Below are 18,429 nucleotides of genomic sequence, written 5' to 3' on the forward strand. Positions count from 1 at the left end.
TTACATTTGAAATATTTGATTTCTCAACAAAGTAATTCGAAATAAATTTGTATATTGCACAAATGAAACGAATGAAAATTTTAATTGTATACATGTACTACATGTTCGTATTTTCGTGGTTTCAAAAATAGGAGTACTAGTTGTTTATATAGCCCATATACATGTCCTCATACGGTGGGCAAAATATTGTTTGGACGAGATAATCCGTCTCATGTGCATATGGAGGCAGGAATGCTGAAGAAGGAAAGGTACTTTAATCGCGAGCTCGAAAAAAGGCACATTAAAGCTCGTTTTACAATATTTCATCGTTTAACAACTTCTTTTTTTTTTTTTTTCATCTAAATGCAATTTTAATTTAGGTCGTATTTCGTGTAAAATCATGAAAAACGCATTGCATGTTTATATCTGTCTGGAAAAAATATATATGTATGTTAAAACTATGTAGGAAAGCTACCTTTATTACTTCTTTCATTTCTTTGCGCAATTCTATTAACTATTACATATCTCTGACGAAACTATTACAAAAGTTTACTCTGCTGGATGATTTTGTAAGAATATGTGAATGGATTTCACATATTTTGGTTTTATAAAGTAAAAAAGTCGAAGTCAAGAACATAAGAAAGTACGGAAGTTTAAGAAATTGAACGTCAATCGTATAAAAAACAAAACGATTTTAACGATTCGAACTTTATTCGAATCTTCTGAATTCGTAAAGATAATAATTATCCATTTAATGGAATATAAATTTTCATAATGCTCTTACGCTCTTAATTCTCTAGAATTTGTTAAACAAATTGCGCGATTACAATAACGTAAAAAGTACGTTTAAAGACACCATTCATTTTTCTTGGGCAGACCTACAATTTTAAATGCTCCATAAATGCGCTATGTCTGCCACCCTCTCCCTCTTTCTTGATACATTCTACAAATATTTATTTTTTACTGATCATTCATACGATCAACATTTCTCTCAACTTCCACCATACAAGCACAGCATGAAGGATAACAACAAAGCAGTAGTACATAAAAAACTTATTTTTTTTATGTTTGTTTATTCAATATGTATTTTCTTATAAAGTGATGTCCTACTAATTAAAAGTAAATGAAAAAAAAAAAAATCACCAAACAATAGTTAATATATTCATTAAAATTCATTATCTCATTAAGGCAACTAATTTTTTTAGTTTCATTTTACATATCTAGAGTAAATGATATATAAAGTATATGTAAAACACTAATATATGGTTATTTTTATTTTCTTGTTACAAGCCTTACATATTTAGAATATAATATGTATACTTTGTATATATACTCTTGTAATAAAATTGATTACTTCGTATTCGATTCTAGAGATAATAAATATATCTAACGTGTAATGTTAGTACAAGAGAAGTGCGTGCAGAGGGTGGCAGCAGGGTGCGCATTTGGGAGTGCTATTGTTCCAGGGACCGACCAATCCCCACTTTCTATATCGTCTCACATAGTGACATTTAACTGTATTGCTTTAGTGTCCACAGAGCACGCTTGTTGTTGTTGTTGTTGTTGTTGTTGCTGTTGTTGTTGTACCTGCTGTTGTACTTGTTGTTGAACTTGTTGTTGCACTTGTTGTATCGCTTGAAGCTGTATCGTTTTTGTATCTACAGTGCATGTTGTTTGTTGTTGCTGTTGAGGTTGTTGTTGTTGTTGTTGCACCTGTTGCACTTGTTGCTGTTGCACTTGTTGTTGTTGCACCTGTTGTTGCACTTGTTGCTGCTGCACCTGTTGTTGTGCTTGTTGTTGTTGCTGCTGCTGCTGCTGCTGCTGTTGTTGTTGTTGTTGCTGTTGTTGTGCTTGTTGAGCAGCAGCTTGAGCAGCTTGTCTTTGTTGCTGTCGAAGTATACTTGGAGGAGGATCCATATGTTGACGTTGATGCAATAGTAAATGATTTTTCTGATAGAAAGCTTTGCCACATTTATCGCACACATGTGATCTTATATGACAGCTACCATCCGTGTGGCGTCGTTGATGTTGAGATAAACCATGTTTCTGCGCGAAACCACGACCGCAATCGGGACATACATGTGGTTTTGGTTTCGGACCTGTTCCTACAGGTGGTGATGTTTGCGTTGCACCATGCATATGGCTGACACCGGGGTTTGCAATGGGTCCATTCATCTGTAAATTTTTTGATTGTAATATACTTTTCATATTATGTTAATATTAATAATACCTGATGAGTTCCAGGGGTATTAGGTGTAAGGAAATGTCCAGGGGTTTGTTGGAAGGCAGCTGCTAATCCACAAAGATCCGTAACAAGTGTACGATCACCAGAATGTAACCTTAAGTGTAATGTAAGAGCTTCTCGATTCGAGAAGTCCAGTCCACATTCCCTAGAATATTAGATTTAACATAAATAGATAATTTATCAAAAATTTTATTACAAAAACATACAGTTAAAATATAAAAAAAAAATACATAAATTGAAATTTACCTGCACATAAGAGACTTTTCATCTGTATTCGTATTATTGTTATGTATCTTTGAATGGGTAACCAGATCTGTCTTCCGGGCAAATGCTTCTCCACAAACAGTACAAGCAAATGGAGTTTCTCCTGTATGTAAACGCATATGTGCCAGAAGTGTTCTCTTTTGAAGAAATTCTTTCCCACAAACAGTACACGAATGGGGTACTCTGCCATGTAGACGACCATGATTCACTAATTCAAATTTTCTCTGGAAGGTTGCTCCGCAGTCATGACATACAAATGGATGTAAACTGCCATGGAAGCGCGAATGCATCGTAAGATGATCCTTTTGAGAAAACGATTCTCCACATTCTTCGCAAACAAAAGGTCTCTCTCCTGAGTGGAATTTACTATGCGTCACTAAATGACGTTTTAGAGGAAATGCTCTTCCACACTCTTGACAAATAAATGGTCGTTCTCTTGTATGTACTCTTGTGTGCGTTACAAGATGATGTTTTAGTGTAAAAGACTTTTTACATTCTCTGCACTGATAGGGTCGATCTGCACTATGAAGGAGCAGGTGTGTATGGAGACAATGTTTGTGTGCGAAACTTTTGCCACAATGAACACAAACATGAGGACGTTCTCCTGTATGTACTCTTGCATGTGTTGTAAGGTGATGTTTTAGAAGAAATGATTTTCCACATTCTGAACAAGAATATGGTCTTTCTTTTGGTACTCGGACTTGACTTCCCATATCTTGTTGTTTGACCTTTGTTTCAATTTGAGTAGTATTAACATGTGTTAAAACATGTCCAAAATGAGCTGTGCTATCTGTCTGGCTTGTTGCTACATTGTTTACATTCGCTTGATTTGAGGCAGCTGCTGCTCTTTTCATTAAAATTTCATTGCACTCTTCTGCCGTAAGTTGTAATGGTCCAAGTGGTGTCATGAAATGTTTACTCATGGCGTGTTTATCAGTAGTAAAAACTAAAGTGTTCGAAAAAAGAGAAGGTGGGGGTGTAGGGTGTGATGCATCACAATTGCAACCTCCCTTGTCACATGTTAATGAAAACACATCATGATGTTTCTTAGTACGAACATGTGTACCATGTGTTTGATTATGAGCTCCAGCTGTATGATGAGTTGTTGGGGTTTGTTGACAAGTTTCATTCATAGTGAACATGGGTCTACGATGCGTACTATTGGCAACTTTAGTAGGTTTAATATCAACTTGTATCTTCTGACTGGATCCTTGGTCCTGATTATTATTCACAGCATAATTAATATTTGTAGTAAGTTCACCCTGTGCATTCTCTCGGGTTTCAGCTCCAGGTCCTCCAAAGGACCAGGCATACCCAAATCCTGTGCCCACGTTGCCAGGGGTGGTGCACATGTTTGACAGAGGGGTAACGGAGGGGGTGGGCTGGCTGGACGCACTGCTCGTAGGCCCCTCCGTCTCTGTCAATGTATTATCTGCACCATTTCTTTCTATTACAACAAATTGGTCGGCGGGAAATATTTTGAAAGGTTCTAAATAAACGTACCCGTCACACTCCAGTATCTTGGTTGTGAATTTCAGAATTGGAAATCATATCTGCCTGAAGCAGCTCTAGGGTACAATAATATTTAAGCTCTCAATATTAATGGAGAGCTGTAAGTAATTAGGATTCATAAAGTGAAAATTGCAAGGTGGTTAACACCATGCGTTTCTTATCATCTGTGACAAAAAATATAACAAATGTTGAATGTGTCCCCAAGTGTTATTTTATTAGACTTAGGAACACACAGTATTTAGGAAGCGAGGTGAGAGAATTAGAGCAGGCGGCAGAGGGGGCCTGTGCGCTGTAAACCAGGTTCCGGAAATCTAGAGCTGTTCTCATACAGTTGTCACCGCGCCACCACGCGTCAATGAAAAAATAGAGTGGTCGGTTGACTTTTCAATGTATTAGAGTCCGTAAGTGATTCTTCGTTTCGGTCTTCGGGCCCGCGGCGTCCACGGGTCTTGAAAGACAACCTCCACCTTCTTCTCACGGCACTCCTACACGCTCACTTACACTTCACCTTCTTTTTTCGTATTTCGTAGCACTGAACCTGTACTTTGATATACATATACGAGCAGCCGATGGTCATTAATTTTACAGAATTGCATATTTTATTGTCCATACAAAATAGCCTCATATATCGGCCATTTTATTTGTAAACTACCAAAAAACAATGCTGCCAATGCACGCGCAATTTTGGAGGGAGCAAAGCTGGCAATAGCGTCATCGAATACTTCCGTACTGGCAACACTGTACCGCCGACGCGATTTCTTCCACCATATTTAAATATTCACAGGTTACAAATTATTATCATTTTAATTTTAAAGAAATTTTTTATTATTTATTAAATTTTTTTGTTAAAGCATATAATTAAATTTAATCAAACTAAATAATAATGCTCAATAGAAATTTTGTGTAGTTGATATAAGCATATATAAAAATAAAAGTTTTATATTAATATGTAATAACCTATAATTATAGGTTATAGATTCTATGAACTAATTTAAAATATAAAAGTGAAAAATAAATAAATATAAGATAATTATATAAAGTTTCAACGATGATAATTATATTTTCTAAGAATGACAATTGTCACATGGTAATACTCATTAGATACTTTTTATTTTTTTTTTCAAATATATAATATATTTATATAATATAATATAATATATAATATATTTCACATTCATTCTATATTATATATAATATGTTACATTTATTTTTATTTTTCATTCACAGTTTTTTAAATGTTTCTAGTACATTGTATCGTAACTGGTTTTTTTCAAGTACTTATCAAATAGCATGATCAAGTGGAAGGGGAATTTTGCGCGGTAGTTTTTCACTACTCTCGCAAATAGTTTCATAATCGATGGGGGGTCAATATCACGGACGCACTTACGTCCCCGTAGATACGATTGCTTTCGTCATTTATAGCTGATATCTGGCGAGTTATGAGATGTGGGGGCATCTAGGTGGCACAGGGACAGAAACATCGCTGCCACCGCTCGGTTGGTCATCGTCGACGCAATAACGCGGACTCAGCAACTGATAAGCAATCCTGCACGTTAATGGCCTGCGCTCACGACTTGGCAAAAAGCCAGTGCGTGTTGGTGGAATGAGAATCTTACAGTTACGTCCATTCATTTTCTTATTTTATCTCTTTCTCTCCTTACTAGATGTAACATGTTGAATTAAGATCTATCTTTACACTTTTACTCACTTTCATCCTTATATTATTAGACGTCAAGTAATTGTACATATATCTTCAACATTTATGTTTTCATATTCATTTCTTTTTCAGTTAATATCTATTAGTAATATAATAATTAATAGTTAATAGTGTCTTAAATAATTTAATATACATGAAATATTTCATGAAATCTTTTCTTTTTATCATTATAATATTATCAGAAACATTTTTTAAATAGGATATGATTTTTTTGAATAATGAATTTTTTCATAACAAATTATATAATAAATAATTTCAATGTAAATTAAATGGTTAAATGAAAAAGAAAATATGTTTCGTGACGATTTTATTTAAAATACTTTCACAAAATTCTTCTATTCTATAAGTAAGTATGTTGACGTAAGTCAACTCAGATATTTCGTCTCTGTGTTTTAAAAGCTATGCCTGTTGCAGCAGTAGTTTTGTCTACGAGGAAATAGTGAGAATTTTTACGGACGATTTGCACGGATTATACGAGGCTGACAAGATGATTAAAAAGACCTGCGCATTCGCTTTAGCATGGCGTGACCCCTTTTTGGCACAGTAAATCCCGCAGCTTCTTACTCGACCCTTTCAGAAAAAAGTTTGCCCACCCCTTGGTTAACTGGTAAACGCCTCGAGCTGTCTGCACGCGCACCTGCTATGTACTTATATCGTCCGGCCGTTTCTTACCACGCGATCACGACTTATACCTCTTACTGATAGATAATTTTGCGTAGAAGAATTTTGTTTGCCGTGAAATTTATTAAAATAAACAAATTTGAAATTAGAATAATATCGATTAAGGTCATAGGAAAAATTTCTTTATCTTCTAAATTTCTTTCATAGTAAAATAATAAGTATCAAGAGAAAATTGAAATGGAATATTATTCCATATATATTTATTGTGTATATAAAATCACCTTCTCTTTTTTGTTCGTCGTTTCTGTCTGCTGATTAGCATGCAGCCACACTCATGACTAGATCTTGGAATACAACAGACACGTGAGGCGACTGCAGTTACGTTCACGATCCAATCGTAAGATAGATTTCTCGTCGAACGAGCGCAAGATAACTCAAGATTTACAATCGGTATAACATACTTATTCGGCATTATTTATCGATAAAATTTTTTATAAACTTTGCTTTTAAATAATAAAAAAAATCAACACGTTTTTTATAAAAAATAATCATATTGACTGGATTATATTTATTATATTATATTATAGAGATAAAATAAAGAAATTTTTCTGGAACTTGACTAAAGAATATTATTTAATATATATTCTTCATATTTTTTCACAATGATGCAATTGATATTTATAATAATGAATAAAAATTATTTTTCAGATTGGCAATAAATACTTTCCATAAATTTTTATGAATAAAAAGTTCAATGAATAATTTCCACAGCTTGTGTCCATAGCAAACATTTTAAAACTGTAATTAATAAGACGAATGTATTGTTCACCTAGCCATTTAAATATGTTTCGAATATATATACATGATATATACGAATTCGAGGATTACGGATCGTCAACGATGGGTATCTTTCACCATATCCTTTTTCTCTCTCTCTCTCATTCTTTTTTTTTACGAGGAAACGTAGAAGCGTAGAAGCAGGGTGGAGACCCGAATCCTGAGGCAGTGGACCGTGAATGCGATACCAGGTTTGCTATGCTTCGGTGTGGGAGTGGTGCCGTCAAACAACCGTTCGTCGACCAACCCTTCGTAGTGCAATTCTGTCCTCTGCAAGTTATAATTTCCATACTTATATTAATTATACGTCGATATATTCTGTTTTTGCAAAAAGTAATTCAAATTTTCTTCTGGAATAATAATGCAGAAGAAATCAATAGACAATGAAAATAATAAAGAATATAATGTCATATTGCTTTATTTTTATTTTATTTAATTTTATTAATCACTGAATTTTATTTTATCTCATTTTTCCTATTTTATTAAAACGAATATAAGAATAAATTGTTCATCGAATAGATTAGAGTAAATCTAAAGAAATGATCTAAATCACATCATTCAAAATCAATTAGTCACTTCTCTAACTGTGAATGACGTCAAAGTGAGTATTTTTCATTTTCAAAAGAAGCAAATGCGCAATAAAAAGATGGTAGGATGATCTTAAAGGATGAAGCAATAAAATACACGAATTACATCATAGAATTTAGATTTTAACATATTAATTAACTTTTGCAAAAAATTATAAAAGTTTTTTCATTTTTTTCTTTTCAGAATATGATATACAAATTATATTACTTGATATACAAATCTATTAATCACAGCTGTCATAATAAAGTTACACTAATCCTAATATTTATTCGTAGCTCTATGTGATTATGATTCATCATCTGCAAGCAAAATATTCTGATATACTGTATATACAATCACTTCAAAGACATATGTCACTTCTAATATTGTTTAGAAAAGCTATGGCGTTACTAATTACAAAAAAAACATTAAAGAGATAATTCTGATATCGTCACTTTAAGAAATGAAAATATCTAATACAGCATTTATTTATGAACGTGAGATTAAAATGCGTCAAGTTGTTAAATTTCACTCGAAGAGACAAAGTTGCCTGTTGAACCGGTAGAGCAAGGTAATTACAGTTTCGTTGCAGACTATCGGCGGCGTCTTTTTCTTCTCGGTCTAATTAAAAGATGATTAGCTAATGAGGGTCACAGATATTCTCAGTCACTAACGAGCTTCTCTGTTGTTGGAAACATCTATGTAGTAGGTATAATTTCAAGATTTCTATCTGACTATAAAGTGCTATTTGGGATCATAGACCCTGAAAATGAGTACAATATATATGGTTATATCCATGCATTTAGACTTAAATCAAGAAGAACAAGTTGTTCTGCATTCTCCGCCTAATTTGTCACATTTTTAAAATCAATTAAAAGTAATTTTTCAATTTATCTATTCATTTCATTTTATTTTTTAATTTGCAACATTTTGAAAAAAAAAAGTACGTTTGAAATGAATGCACGGTAAAATAAGATTTGAAATATTAAAAAAAAGACATTAAAAAAAAATGATGCTTGACGAAAAAGAAAAATGTTTGCTCATCTATATATTGCGATCAATCGTTTCCACGCGATAGATCACTAGTCACGTGCCGCTGCGCGTCGGTTCATCGATCACGATTAGTCGTATGACCTGCCAGAAGTTCATCGATTTTCAAGCCACCCTGAAGTCAACTCGTGTGACAACAATTCATGCGTTCATTGGTCGAAAATGTTATATTCTATCCAATATTGATTTACATGAGTCAATAGAAATCTAACATAATTTAAACGTAATATATGATTGGTAAAAACATAACCTCTTTTCACTATGTTACTATAATTATTCTAGATGAGGCAAGAAATGATTGGACAGAATTATTATTGTCATATTGGAATAAAACATTCAATGGAAGGAAATATTTATTGATCTCTACAAATTGATATAATCTTTTGATCTGCAATCCGTGTCTTCGATCATAGATGCATCGCATATTTGAATTCCCAAAACATCGATGCACCGATTTCCTCGGTGATACTCAACCGAATATATGTATTTACAGTGTCGACTCACGAATAGAACTCTTTGTTCTCTTTCGTATAAAATTCTGAGCGATCCCTAGGGTACTTTGCCGACCAGTTCACTGCTTACTTTCGAATGTATTCACTAGGGAGTTTCGCGTTATATTTTCCATTCTCGATAGCGGAAGCGTCGGTGTGCTTTGATCTGACGAGCGACAGCACTAGCTTTTAAGCTTGTAAAAGTAACAAGCAGATGGTTAAGATAGCAATAATTTAATCTCCGATATTGTAAGCCTTTTGCATGCGTGTCTGTCTTATCTTATTTTTGTAAGGTATATCTTTATAAATTCAGAACATATATATATAAGATATAAAAAAATTAAGAAAGAAAATTAATCGAAGAATTATATTTCATTTATTCAAAAAGTTTCTATTATTATTTTTATATAATAACGTATTTGAAATACGTATAATTTATTGATAAGTCAGATAGTTAAGTCAGATTGTGTATTCTTTGGGAAAGTACAAATTCTCAAAAGCGGAGAAACGGTTCCCTTCAAATCGATTGAGAATTAATCCGACTGCTATCACGTTTCGCAAACGTCACTCCATTGTCTCATTGTCCATTGGAGTGAGAGATAGCGATGGAGCGGTAGAGAACGAGAGATGACTTTCCTTCGTTCCTATCTTGCCTCCTTTTGAGATCCCGTCTCGATCCTATTGGAGGCCAGGGGGATTCTCTGTTCTTCTATAGCCAACTAATGCTACTGGACGAGAGAATTGAAACTATGACCTGTATCCGACTCATTTCACCGATTGCTTTTATCACTTTTTCTATATTTATTAAACTTTTCTGTATCATTCAAAGTTTCGATCGAAAGAATGCATATAAAATGTGTAGTAAAATGAGAAAAAAAAGACGCAACAAAAAAATGTCTTCTACGAGTAAGTCCCTGTATTTTTTTATATTATATAAATGATTATCTCATAGTTTCTTTGTATTCTATATAACAAAAAATTAAATATAAACTTTGTCTTTGTAGATCTCGATTATGAAATGGCTTCTTGATTGAATTCTCGTTTGCCTGCCTCTCGTTCCTCGGTTCGATCGGCTGTTATCAGTAAAACATTAAACGGACAAAGAACAGAACATGGCTACAGACTATATAGATCAGATAGATCGTTCCCGATGATCAGGGTACATGGAGATTCCTCGGATATATCCGCGTCGCTGAAAAAGGGCGTCATGCATGGCTCGCACTAGGGTGTCATCTGCACCCTCCACAACATGACCAGTTCTGTAGACGATCTTCACGGTCAATATAACGGATGTCGTAAAATCAATTAGTGGCGAATTGTGCCGCAGCCCGGATCGTGTGCACTGTACATGCAGCTCATAAAATTCTCCCCCCTTTTTTTTTTTGTGATCTTTTTGAATTACTCTGTGCATCGGTTCCAGTCGATGATCATTTCTTATCAAAGTATATATACAGTTTTTAAAACTTATCTATGATATTATACATGTTAAATTTAATACTTTGTTAAATTTCTCATTTGCAATAGAAATATGATATTATTTCTGTGAGTCGCTTTTATATCATTCCGACAATAGCTTAGTTAATATTGACTTTTGAATGGTCCAATCTTTAGAAAGAGAGCCTTTCCTTTTAGCGTGTTTCAGCATGCAGTAAATATTATCAGGTAGATACTGTTACGGATGTTTCCCGTTGAATTGATGAGATTGTCAGTTCATTTTTTTTTTCTTTGCCTTTCTTTCATTTTCCTTCTTTCTTTCTTTCTTCCAGGAATACCATCCCCGCATAGAGAGTCCAACGACATTCTGACAAATCTTTGGGGTCGACGTCGTAACCGATTGAAAGAATTTTCCGTGACGACTCGTTCATTGTGCGTGTTTACTAGCTAAGCGATTTTCTCGTTGTAGAAAGGTGGTCGAAATATCTTTCAGAGATACAATGGAAAAAACTTGTAACATTGAAAATCATGGAATCAAAAGATTTTTAGGGAGGGAAATTTATTTGTGTTATTCACAGAGAGTAAGTGATTTAAAATGATTAAATATAAACTAGTTATGAAAATATATAAAATGTAAAAGGAGTATAATGTCAGTTAATTTTTTTTTTTACGACTTTTTTCCCCCTTAGTTGCAGTAGCAGCAACGATTTAGATCTCGGTAAATTGTACAAGTTTTTATCATCCGAGAGACGTATATCTATGAAAAAGAGAAATAGTCCACGTAAAACTTTAACGTCCTTTGTGCGAACGTCACCCGTTACAACGCAACGTTGCTTTGGCTAAGAGCCGGTAAAAGTCGAAATGAAGGAAGTTCTCCTCTGAATTCTATTTCCTTCGTCAAGCGGTTTGCAGCCTTGCCTATCTGTTTTCTCTTCGCTTCTCACCCCTCTATCTTTTCTCTTCCTCACAGCCTTCCTTACTACCCAGATAATTTAACCATTTCCAGCAATAAATCAAGTAATTTTCATTTATAATTACAAGCACGGTGATTTTATGTAACCTTTGCAAATTATTTCTTCTAAATTGTTTCATCAACGTACAATCAACTTATTAACTTCTTAATAATTGTAATCACAGTTTAAGACACTTTCTGCTTATTCATATTTTGCACGTAGGTTATCTTGATACTACTCCACTAATCTGTGACGATTAACCCAAAATACTCATGGGAGGAGTAATAGGAATAGGAACCGAAGGGAAGACGCGCATATGAAATTCATCCTTCAAAGTTGGAGGAGTGAAAGAAAAGGTTCTCCTTGTGGCTACAACTCACAACTTACAATTCGGTGGCTACACCCTTTCATGAACGCGCGGTTCAACCACTCGTGACCCGACCAACTTCGCCCCAAGTGGTAAGTGTGGCGGGAATTATGCAATTATTGCATTGCGCCCGACAATTGTCGCGGAAAACGGTGAGTGCCTGAATGGCCTGAGTGTCTAAGGGGCAAAGGGGCGCGAAAGAGGGATTTCCTTGCCGATTTACTACCGAGATCTCCCCATACGTTTCATTCCTTGTTTTAATTCATTCCACGTTGGATGACGATAAGTCAGAAACGAAGTCCTAAATCGAATTTTGAAAATAAAATCAGATCAGATATTATTGAATAAATTGTGTAAAATATGATATATTTTATATTGTATACATCCTTGAAACGGAATCATGAAATTATTCCTCTGAAAATTCTGCTGGGTTATTTGTAAATTCCTTTCGATTTCGTGTTCGTTCGTTTCTCAAGATTCCCAAGGGAAAGTCTGCTTCAGTTGTAACATTAGTCAATCAAATTGACGTATCGTGCGATTGCCTGGAATTTAAAATGCATTTAAATTCGAAAGGATTATAATTTAAACGTTTAAATAACGTCAAATATTTTTCGCGGTTTATTTACAAAAACTTTTGTGTCAAGGATATTTTCAATGATCATTGAATTTTGTTACGAGAATTACAAAAGTTTAACCAATGGAAAAAAATGAAAAGAACGAAATCTGTTAATAAAGATACCAATCTATATGATGTACAGGCCACAATCAGGGATACACATATACGGGTAGAATATAAATTATAATCTTAATACAGTATATATTTGGATCATTTAGAGTTATTCATTCGCGTTAATATATGTTCTTTCATCGTATCATATATTTATGCATGCACAGCATTTTATTTCATATATGAATACGACGATTAAGTCATGATCTTATATTAGAAATTGAACAATGCTTTCAGTATTAACTTTCATAAACATTAGATTCGCGAAATTCTCAAAGATATTTGAATAACTTATTATTTGAAATAATTTAAAATTCGTATGCACGATGATTCCTTTACATAATTATTTACTATCTTATCTTTTCTTTTTAGGGAAAAATATTTCAATGAAAGTGAAGCAATCTCCAGTTTTTTGGAACTTCATATGCATTGAAATTGAAAAATTTTCTGAATAAAATATGAAAACACATAAAATTAACCAGCAATAAATTTTGATTATTCTGCCTTTGTTAAAGATAATATAATAATATTAATTTATTTTATACATTTATATATTTTATATTTTTTTTCAAAAATGATAAAAAAATTTCAAAAAGATCAAAAGAATATTAAATTTTATTTTTTCTTTTGTCGAAGTCAACAAATTCTATTGCTTGCTGTCTGATGTCAGCATAAATTAAACTGAATATTGATTGAACGAAATATTTGATACATTAAATCTAACACATAAAAGTTTTTTTTGGATTTACCTATTCAGATCTGTTACGAACCAATTTTTAGTCAATAATTTATCGTCGTGCATAATAACAAGCCTGTTTGATTTGTATTATATGAATGCCTGGGTAAACAATTATAGAATTCATGCGTGGAACCCTAAAACTTAATTATCTTAGAAGAAAGATGCACTTGATCGACTGGTTATTTATTTTTTTTTTTTTTCTGGCTGATGAAGAATTTTATATAATGAAACTGTTTAGATTAAAAATCATGGCTCCTATAAATTTTACAGAAAGATCAGAGACCCCTCTTTCAGAAATATAATTGATCGATCAACCATCCTTCGTTTTCATTAAATCCTCTTCTTAGGAATTTTTACGATACATATTTATTTTTATTTTAGAATAATAAAAACTGCTTTAACGAAATAAGAATTAAATGAAATAATCCCCAGATTATTTCCATCTTTCTTTATAAATTGATCAAACATATTATTCTTTGTAATTCAAACAACTTGAAATACTTATTGTTTAATGAAATAAATCAAGATGCAAGATGAAGAAATTTTTATAATTGACAAAGTGGAGGAATTTATCAAACAGCTTCTTAGAAAAGGATTATATATTAATTCAAAAGAACAATATCACATGTCTATTATGGAAACTAGTATGAATTGTTGAAACATATTGTATTCCCATATGTATATATATGCTACGTTTTACAATTTTTCATCTCTCATTTTTCTTCCATTGAAAAGAATTTATAAATTGTAAAAACTATTGAATTATGTGCTTCCAGGGAAGGGAACAATCACTGTATGAAAGTCGAGTCAATGCTATAACAACGAGACGATCCGCAAATAAAGAGGATCTGCAGGAAATCTGCAAACACGAGCGAAGCAAACGGGCCGCTCCATTAATATTCCCTCGTACGATCCGAATAAGGAACGCGCGGTGGACCGAGAGACTCCCCGACCGAAGCTATAAAAATTAATTAGCTCTTAGAAGAAGAGACTGGCTTCTATATACCCATGACTCGTTCACCAAAACTGTGAGACCATCCTCCTCTAGGAGGAAACGACCTTACTTCGTTATTCGAAGGAATATCCAACGGTTCCTGTCATGGATCCTCGATGAATGATCGATACGATATCCCTCGAACGGGCTTCGATCCGGACCCTTTTCGTTGTTGCAACGTATAATTAGTCATTGATTCCTCGTGGTTCGTGGAACGATTCGATCTTGGAAACATTTTGTCAAGATTATTTTTTACTCGTTTTACATCGTGTCTAACAGATGATTCATCGTGGTTTCGAATTTTGAAAGGAGTGATGAAACGAGTGTTTTTTTTTTATCAAGAAAATTTAAATACACATGAAACACGTCTAAATAAGACGTTTAATTTTAATATCGATTTCCTTGAGAAGATTTTTTTCCACTGTTATGTAAGTAAAGTATGGTAATTTTTTTTTTTTTGAATTTCTCATATTCTCAGAAGATATAATGGCTTTGTACACGAAATCTTCGTGTCTAAAGACTGTGTATTTACCAATTCTTAAAATGGTTCTTAATAATGTTTACCAACAGTAATGGTACGTTTTTTAATTGTAGGGGAAAAAAAGGAGGCAACTGAATAGAAGATGAACGAGAAGGTGCAATTTTGGTGCAGTATTATACAGCACAGAGGGAATTCGATTATGGCCAGTATCCACAAATTGCCTTCTAGTTAGCAGGGAGTATCTTGTGGTCGAACTATCGCGAGATAATTACACTTCAACCGCTATAATGGCAAGTTAGTTATAGAGCGGTGGATCTTGGCTCGGGAATTGCGAGCTGGCTGATTGAGCATATCTCCATTGAAAAGGAGCCGTTTTCTTCTTGCAAACTTTGATCGAATGAATCGATTTATCAGTCGTGTCAATCATGTGTCGATGCGAAATTGATTATCTATCCCTTCGTAATTTCATTTATTTTTTTCTTCTTTTTCAAATTATTTTTAAAAAAATTGAAATGATTTCTTTAACTCTTATGATTATGCGATGAAGTAAGATTAAATGAAACGTGTTTTCAATTAGTTTGTGAAAATAGAATTGAGAATAGAAATTGAAAAATTTGTATTGAACTGAGAATTATGAAATTACTTTTGTATTGAACTGAGAATTATGAAATTAAATGTTGATCAACGTTGAGAAACGCAAAAGGAGAAAAAAAGCAGGCAGGTGTAATGCGACAAGAGGTAATAGATATTTTTCCAAGATTTAAAAGTGTCTGCAAGAGTCAACCTACGGAACCTTCTCACACTGCGCACCGGCGTTCGAGCTTGAGAGCTCTTCGCCTTCGGAACAATAAAACCATTTCTGTGGGGGAGTGAAACAACTCTGGAAACCGTTCTTCAAATTGCTGATGGAGGCACAGGTAGATCTATTCGGTACTTCAAAATGGAATTCTTTCTTTCACGGAATTCTCTTTTTAAATATCAATCTTAGTATCTCGAATATTTAATATTCTTAAAAATTTATTCATTTCGTTAATACAAATTCTCATATATATATCATTTTTATGTATAATTTTTGCAGAATTTAAAACCAGTAGAAAAGAAGATGAAAGAAAAGAATTCTGATTCGAAAAAAGAAGAAAAGAATGCTGAAATAGAAACTGGATTATCATGAAAAAAGAGGAAATCAGAGTAAGTATGATAGGATGATTTTTGTTCAAGGAGCACTCATATAAGCGTGCATACGAAGACGGTAGCCAACGAACCCTCGAGAATCGAAGAACTACCAACGAGCTCCAAGAACTACCTACTCACTTACGGACTCTCACCTCGGTTAGCCTACTTACCTTTTCCTCTACCCGCCTCTCTCTCTCTCTTTCTCTGTCTGTCTGTCTGTCTGTCTCTCACCATTTCCCTCCCTCCTCGACAGTCTCGGTCCTGCGGCACCGAGTCATAACCACAAGGAGTACAATGGGTGGAAACCACTGGCGGCTTTTCACTGCCACTTCTTCAGCCCGCCAATTAATTTCCGTGGCGCTGATCTCGTTCTTCAAGAAGGCCACTCAAGAGCTGCCGATGGATGAGCATAAATCTTCAAATCCTTCTTCTTCTTCTCCTTCTTCTTTCTTCCTTTTAGCCTCGTGCTATTAATGCGTTTTACTTGTGAGGTCCTCAGAGTTGTAAGATCCTCTGGGCTGTTTACGATAGTCTTCATCATTCATCCTTTTATTGCTACCCTATTCCTTTTGAAATGTTTTACACGCATCTAATTGTTATCTAATATTTTCATAATTGCTAGAATTAATCTAACAAAAAGTTACATCTTTTTTTTTTTGAAAGGAAAGATATCAAAGAGAAGAAAATCTTACATTTACAAAATTTTTCAATCATTTTTCTTCTTTTCTATTATCAATAATAATAATAATATTTATCGTTTAATAAAGTTTGAATAATAATAATGATGATATTGCAGCGGGTGCATTATAAATAAGAGAGCTAATGGAATACGATTTTCCCGGAGCTATCCGTGGGAACTTGGGCAGATCTTGTGGAGGAGCATCTGCGGATAAAATATTCGTGGTCGCAGCGGTGGAAATAAGGAATCGCCGCATGGGTGATCTATTTTAGAAGATGCGGCCCGTGCTCTCCACGGGTGTCTAGCCAGCGGAAAAATTGAAAGGCCGCGCTAATTCGCGCGACAATGCTTGCCGGCAGCGCGCCGGAACGGAAGTTTATCGCGAGGCTCGCGAAAAACGACCTTTGGCCGGGCGCCAATCGCGGCACGATCTTCCTGGGGCTCATGGCCAATGACGAGGGCCACTCTTGTCGCGCCGACTTGCATAATTTATTATCGACCGACGTTTCGACGACAAATGGTCGACGTTTCATCCAATTGCGAAAAATTTCGTCCTTCGGCCAATGATCGGTCGATCAAATTGGCAATCCTGTTGTTTTCCATCGTCGAATTCGTTCCAAGCGTTCCAAGTAATAACATATTACCGGATCAATTTACATTAATCTTTTTGTAACCATATATATATATTTTTTATACAAGGAAGACAAGATTTGGTTTAAAATAGAGCCAATTTTAAACAAAATTTATCCTCTGGTTAATCGATAGTCACAATGTTGCAAACGTGTCTGTACATTAATAATTTAAATAGGAAAGTATTGAGTTGGCAACTAAGTAATTGCGGATTTCAGTTGAAGTTGATGACGACCTAATCAAGGCAATAATCGATTCGGATCGTCACAGTACAACTCGTGAGATTGCAGAGAAGCTTCATGTATCGCATACACGCATTGAAAACCACTTAAAACAACTTGGCTATGTTGAAAAACTCGATACATGGGTTCCTCACGAACCGAAAGAAAAGCATTTAACGCAACGCATTAACAGCTGCGATTTGCTAAAGAAACGTAATGAAAATGATCCATTTTTAAAATGGACTGATAACTGGCGATGAAAAATGGGTTGTTTACAACAATATCGAGCGGAAAAGATGGTGGAGCAGGCCACGTAAACCAGCTCGAACAATATCAAAAGCTGGTATTCGTCGAAAGAAGGTTTTGTTATCAGTTTGGTGGGATTACAAAGGAATTGTCTATTTTGAACTCTTACCACTCAACCGAACGATCAATTCTGTTGTCTACATTGAACAACTAACGAAATTAAACAATGCAGTTGAAGAAAAGCGGCCCGAATTGACAAATCGAAAAGATGTTGTATTCCATCATGACAACGCAAGGCCACACGCATCTTTGGTCACTCGGCAAAAATTATTGGAGCTTGGTTGGGATGTTTTGCCACATCCACCATATAGTCCTGACCTTACCCCATCTGATTACTTTTTGTTTCGATCTTCACAAAACTCCATGAATGATAAAAATTTCAATAATGATGATGATATCGAATCGTACCTGATTCAGTTTTTTGCTAATAAAAACCACAAGT

At 34.3% G+C, this 18,429-nt stretch overlaps 1 protein-coding gene and 1 long non-coding RNA gene across 4 annotated transcripts; one reads left to right on the forward strand and one right to left on the reverse strand.

Annotated features, from left to right (window-relative positions):
* Window positions 1-1,319: 1,319 nt before the first annotated feature.
* On the reverse strand, window positions 1,320-4,663 carry LOC102656501 (zinc finger protein 2). Its single transcript, XM_006567816.3, has 3 exons — window positions 2,471-4,663; window positions 2,210-2,369; window positions 1,320-2,154 (listed from the first exon to the last, which is right to left on the reverse strand). The coding sequence occupies exons 1-3, from the start codon at window positions 3,838-3,840 to the stop codon at window positions 1,477-1,479; spliced, it is 2,208 nt and encodes a 735-aa protein (XP_006567879.1). The 5' UTR covers window positions 3,841-4,663; the 3' UTR covers window positions 1,320-1,476.
* A 5,026-nt stretch (window positions 4,664-9,689) lies between these two features.
* LOC102656297 lies at window positions 9,690-14,920 on the forward strand. 3 transcript variants are annotated; one of them, XR_003304691.1, is made up of 4 exons: window positions 9,690-11,298; window positions 11,407-11,566; window positions 11,893-12,129; window positions 14,280-14,920. It is a non-coding gene; the product is annotated as an uncharacterized LOC102656297 (long non-coding RNA). The 3 variants fall into 3 exon arrangements; XR_003304690.1 differs by having other exon boundaries at window positions 9,690-10,945; window positions 11,050-11,298; window positions 11,407-12,129; XR_003304689.1 differs by having other exon boundaries at window positions 11,407-12,129.
* Window positions 14,921-18,429: the final 3,509 nt, after the last annotated feature.

Source organism: Apis mellifera, linkage group LG5 (genome assembly GCF_003254395.2).
Source record: "Apis mellifera strain DH4 linkage group LG5, Amel_HAv3.1, whole genome shotgun sequence".
NCBI classification, from domain to species: Eukaryota; Metazoa; Arthropoda; class Insecta; order Hymenoptera; family Apidae; genus Apis; species Apis mellifera.

Excerpts from the sequence above, each read along its gene's own strand:
- LOC102656501 (XM_006567816.3), bottom strand. The coding sequence starts at position 3,840 with ATGTGCACCACCCCTGGCAACGTGGGCACAGGATTTGGGTATGCCTGG. Across the intron at positions 2,370-2,470 it reads GAAAAGTCTCTTATGTGCAG|GGAATGTGGACTGGACTTCT; the intron begins GTAAATTTCAAT and ends CTAATATTCTAG. Across the intron at positions 2,155-2,209 it reads ATACCCCTGGAACTCATCAG|ATGAATGGACCCATTGCAAA; the intron begins GTATTATTAATA and ends AAAAATTTACAG.